Source organism: Bos mutus, chromosome 7, assembly GCF_027580195.1.
Source record: "Bos mutus isolate GX-2022 chromosome 7, NWIPB_WYAK_1.1, whole genome shotgun sequence".
Lineage (NCBI taxonomy): Eukaryota > Metazoa > Chordata > Mammalia > Artiodactyla > Bovidae > Bos > Bos mutus.
In genome coordinates, this window is record NC_091623.1 from 56,557,042 (window position 1) to 56,562,111 (window position 5,070).

Here is a 5,070-nt window from a genome sequence, read left to right on the forward strand (position 1 = left end):
CAAGGTCAGTGCCTTGCTCTGGGCTGCAGTTTGGAGGATTCAGAGACAGGTTGAGGGGTTCCTGGTTACAACAATGAAAGATCCCCCTGGTCAGGGAGTTTCGGTGCTCATCCCTCCTCTTCCTGTTCAGTGGATGCTCTCAGGGCTGGGCAGCTTAGTTCTGGACTCAGCTTTGCACTGAACTAAATGCTGCTAGCCTGTCACTCCCCTCAGTTGCACAGTTGGACTTGTCTCCACTGGAAAACCTGGGAGAGCCTCCAGGTCCCCGGGACAGGAGTGCTGGGTAAATTCAGATAGAAAGTCCCCAGTTGATAAATTCAGGCTGTGTGCTCCTCACATTCCCCCAACCTCGAAATGGGCTCAGCAACACCCTCTATCTGCAAAGCCCTCCCTTCCCAGCTCCATTGCCAGAGTTGAAATCCCATTGTTCTTCCAAAGTCCATCTTTTCTGGATATATTTCCTGAACTCCCCACAGGACCTGGGGTGCCCGAGACAGAAGGAGTCTGCTCATCAGATCCGAGCTGCCCCTCTCCCATCTCTGTGTTAGGGCCTGTGTCAGGCTACCTATAATCTCAACAGGGTGACAGTGTCCTCAGGGAACTGGGCCAGCACGGCAGCATCTCAGCAGAGTCCCTCTTCTGGGGACACAGGAGACTCCTCCATGTATTCCTCAATCCAGTCACTGGTCACATTGTCCCAGAGCGTAGGGACAGGGTCTGGCTCATTCCTGTGTCCCCAGGGCTCTACAACCCCCCTGGCCCAATGCAGCTTACACACTGGGTTTCGGGTGTGGGGGGAGGGGAATCATCAGGCCCTGGAGGCTTCCCAGGTGGCTCTAGTGGTAAAGAATCCGCCTGCCAATACAGGAGACACAGGAGATGTGGGTTCAATCCCTGGGTCGGGAAGATTTCCTGAAGAAGGAGATGGCAACCCATTCCAGTATATTGCCTGGGAAATCCCATGACAGGAACCTGGCGGGCCACAGTTCATGAAGTGGGAGTCAGACACACATGCATGCACACGGGCCCCTGAGGTCAGGGTCACTCACATGAATTACATCAGAGTCTCTGAGATAAAGCTTAGATCAGAGGCAGGAGCCAAGATTCATTTTCTCATTTATTGATGCTCCCTGGGGCTGCCAAGAAGGTTCACAAAATCCCCTATCTTTGAGGCAGCTCACCTGGGGTAAAAAAGCAAGTAAATCAAACAGCTCCATCCCTGAGTCGCGGGGCCTTGGTTAGGGAGGGAGATGGGGGTCAGATCACGGGTCCAAGGAACTCAGATTTTGGAGCGGGAGCAGACTTGGTGAGGTGCATGGGCGAGGGGTTGCAGCGAGGTTGGAGCGAAAGTCTCCCCGTGCAGTTACTGGCTTGGACTGTGGGTGGCACCATGGTTCTTGCTAGAGTTGGGTGGGGAAGGGATTTACGGTGGTGGGCGGAGCCAGGAAGGTGAGCGGCTCAGGCGATGGGACAAGTGCCAGTGGGCGCGGCTCTGGGCCAGGGACAAGGTCAGCAGCTGAGCCTCTTCTCACAGATCCAGTTGTCGTTCTCGTTGTCACATGGCGCGTCGTTCCACATCCCCGTGCGGAGCATCATGATACAATCCTCGCGCCCCATAGAGTCGTTGGGCTCCCCCCGATTCCAGTGGCTGCAGTGGTTTGGCAGGGGAGAGGGGGTGTTGCTGAAAAGCTAGGACTTTCCGAGTTCTAGCCTGTTTAGTACTTGGATCTCACATCCTGAGAATTAACCTGAGTATGCACCTTGGTGTATAACTTTCTCAGCCCAGAATTTAACCCTAGTCAGTTCCTGGGGTCTGGCCCGCCCAGCCCTAAGGAGACCCTATGACCTGGCCGAAGCATTTCCCCTAGGATCCGAACGGTCAGCCTCCCCAGGTCCCTTCTCTCACCTGAAGCTGAGCGCGACTCCGTCCACCCACTGGTAGCCCTGGATCCTGCGCACCTTGCGCACGGCCCTGAGGCCCAGCCAATAACCGCGGCCACGCGTATTCCGACTCAGGAAACCCTAGGCAGTGGGGAAAACTGAGCCGGCGGCATCCGTCCCGCCCCGCCCCCTACGACCCCGGGCCACGCCCCCTCGGGTAAACTCAGCGCTCTCCCTGCTCCCAGGCAGCCGGGGCTTCGCACCTGCTCTTCCAGGCCTCCGACTATCACCAGGTGCGCGCCAGAGCGCTCGCAGTGCTGCTGTGCCTCCACCCACGTGGCCCGCAGCGTGGAGAAGAAGTAACAGGAACCCTGGAACGGCAGCCACGACTCGGGGCACTCCTTGCAGGAGCCTGCAGGGTGGCGAGGGTCAAAGAGGTGATTTGCTCCCAAGTGGAGCAGACGAAGTGGATTGGAGAGGGGGGTGTTGGACAACCCCCCCATCCCGGGCCCAGGATTGGAACCTCCGAGACCAGGCCAAGGTCAAAGGGCGGGGCCAGGCGGATCAGGGAACCCCGGGCAGAGTCCACTGATCCTCTCCCCTTGCCGCCCTCCCTGCTTGCTCACTGTTCCCAAGCCGGGCTTGCTCCAGTGCCCGGAAGAGCTCAGTGCGAATGTTCTCACGGTCCCTCCCCGCTTCAGCCAGGTTCTGGGTCACTGAGAGGGAGAAGATTATAGCTAGGGTCAGGATCAAGGGTAAGATCATGATTAGTTAAGGTCAGCATCCACGTCCGTGGTCAGTGCCAAGGTGACGAATGACATTACTGTCAAGGACTGTTAGAGCTGGGTAGGGCGCCCGTTATGCTTAGGGTTAGGACTTGCAGTTAAGGTTAGAGTCCACAGGTCAGGGTCAGGATGGGGGACACTATTTGGGTCAATGGTCAAGATCACAGGTTAGGTGTGTGTGGGGGGGTGCACAGAAGGGTCCAGAGTGAATCAAGGTTCGGGTAACAGCAGGGGTGAGGGGTTAGGGATGGTCCCGCCCTCACCGCGCTCGCTCAGTTCTTTCAGGGCACTCTCCTGCTGCAACAACTTCGACCTTGCCTCTGTAAGCTCCTTGCTGACTGTCTGCAGCTGTGCCTGCGTCCTCAGGCCTGGGGAGGGGGTGAGGTGATGGGAGCGGGACACCTGAGGTCAGCCCGCCCAGCCCCTACGCGCCGCGAGCCCCCGCTCCCACTCGCCTCCTCCAATGCCGGCCACAAGTCCCGCCCCCTCGCCCCCCGCCCACCACCACCATCTCACTCACAGCAGCTATTGCACGCTCGGACCTCCTCCTCCAAGATACCCAGCACCGCCGTCTGTTTGGAGGCTGGAACGATTCCACGCCCGCACGCACGCACGCCAGGTCATCCTCGGGGACTCCCAGGACCCCACCCAACTCCAGGGCCAGCCCCGCGGACCGTGGGATCCCCGCGCTCCCGCCCACTACTCCGACACCCGGGTCCGAGACCCTTCTGCCCCCGAACTTTGGCAAGAGCCTCTGTTCTCTCCGTACCGTTTGCGCTCAGCCCGTCTTGGAGGTCAAGCAGCGCCCCGCGCTCGGTGGACGCTGCGGAGAGAGGAGGACTCGAAAACTCTCCCCTCGGCCCCTGGGAGTGCGGGGACCCGGGTCATGGGGTGCACAGCAGGGGGCGGACGGACGTGCAGCATGGGCGGACAGGCACATGCACGGGGCACAGACTCGCACATGTGGGTGCTCGCACTCAGACCAGGCAGAGGCTCCGGATCTGGCTGGTGAGCCCTGGGGCGCAGAAAACGTCTATGTTCTCTGCGGGGTGAGGGTGGGGGTGGGGGTGGGGGTGGGGGTGAGGGGGGCGGTGCACACGCCATCTCCCATCGTCCAGTCACTCACCCTTGGAAAACAGGACGCTGAGAATGAGGGCCCACAGGACTGTGATGACCACGAGAGCGAAGAGCAGGAAAAGGGGTCTCCGTCCCCAGCGTCCCAAGTGCCCTGGGATAACACAGACGGACTCCTGAGCTCTTCCCTGGATCCTTGGGCTCCCAGGACTGAGCCCCAGTCACTTGGGTTTCTCCCAGGTAACTGAGATTCAGAGAGGTGCAATAAGTTGCCTGTGGTCACACAGCCCCTAAGCGGCAGAGTTGGAATTTGAAACCAGGTCCAGCTGACTCTAGGATGGGTGGTGTCTTTCCTGCACCCACTACAAAAGCTCTCTCGTGGCTGAGCATCTCCCTTCCCCCACGTGTGCATACGTGTGTGCCAAATCGCTTCACTCTTGTCTGACTCTTTGCAACCCTATGGATGGTAGCTCGTCAGGCTCCTCTGTCCACGGGATTCTCCAGACAAGAATACTGGAGTGGGTTGCCATGCCCTCGTCTGGGGGATCTTCCCACCCTAGGGATGGAATGAACCCACGTCTCTTATGTCTCCTGCATTGGCAGGGGGGTTCTTTACCACTACTGCCACCTGGGAAGCCCCTCCCTTCCCCATCAAACCCCAAACCACTGGCCAGAGAGGGACCCAAGGGGACCTCTGAGGCAGCCCCGTTGCTCATACCTCCGGGGACCTCTTCCAGCCTGCCGTCCCACTTGCTGTACCCAGCAGTGTCCATGGTGAGCAGGCGCCTAGCTCTGGGAGTAGATACAAAAGTAGTCCCATCCCTCCCCCCACCCTACCCACCCTCTTCCTTCCTTCCCATCTTCCTGGTCTCAATTCCTGGTACCGAGAACCACCGACCAATCACAGAGATGGACCCTTTCTGGGCTGGGCTGGGCTAGGCTGGAGTAAGGGAGGGGTGGGGAGGGGAAGTGGGGAGTTGGAGGGGGTGGAGGGGTAGAAGTGGGGAGGGAGGGCTGGAGAGTGAAGTGTGTGCGTGCGTGCGTGTGGGCCTGGTTGCAGCAGCAGCATCTCCAGGCTGCTCATCCCGGCTGGACCATCACCAAGTACACACTCCAGCGACAGTCCCCAGAGTCTGCTGGGGCTTTGCTTTCCAGCCCATTCTACATCTCTTATAGGTCTGGCACCAATCTTCCTTCAGAGAGAGACAGGTTGAACCCAGTCAAGTTCAAGGCCACTCCCTTCTGGTCCCTGAGAAAGCCCCTTCAGGTGTGCCCCCCACTCTACCCCACCCTGTGCCAGCTGCTCATCCCTTTTCAGCTCTGCTGCATG

The 5,070-nt window shown here is 59.3% G+C and overlaps 1 protein-coding gene across 1 annotated transcript; it reads right to left on the bottom strand.

The window, feature by feature from the left end:
• Positions 1–1,104: 1,104 nt before the first annotated feature.
• Positions 1,105–4,567, bottom strand: CLEC4G (C-type lectin domain family 4 member G). The gene is made up of 9 exons (XM_005890745.3): positions 4,459–4,567; positions 3,793–3,894; positions 3,436–3,489; positions 3,187–3,249; positions 2,930–3,034; positions 2,508–2,597; positions 2,145–2,293; positions 1,907–2,022; positions 1,105–1,648 (listed from the first exon to the last, which is right to left on the bottom strand). Exons 1-9 carry the CDS (start codon positions 4,511–4,513, stop codon positions 1,510–1,512), a joined length of 873 nt encoding a protein of 290 aa, XP_005890807.1. The 5' UTR covers positions 4,514–4,567; the 3' UTR covers positions 1,105–1,509.
• Positions 4,568–5,070: the final 503 nt, after the last annotated feature.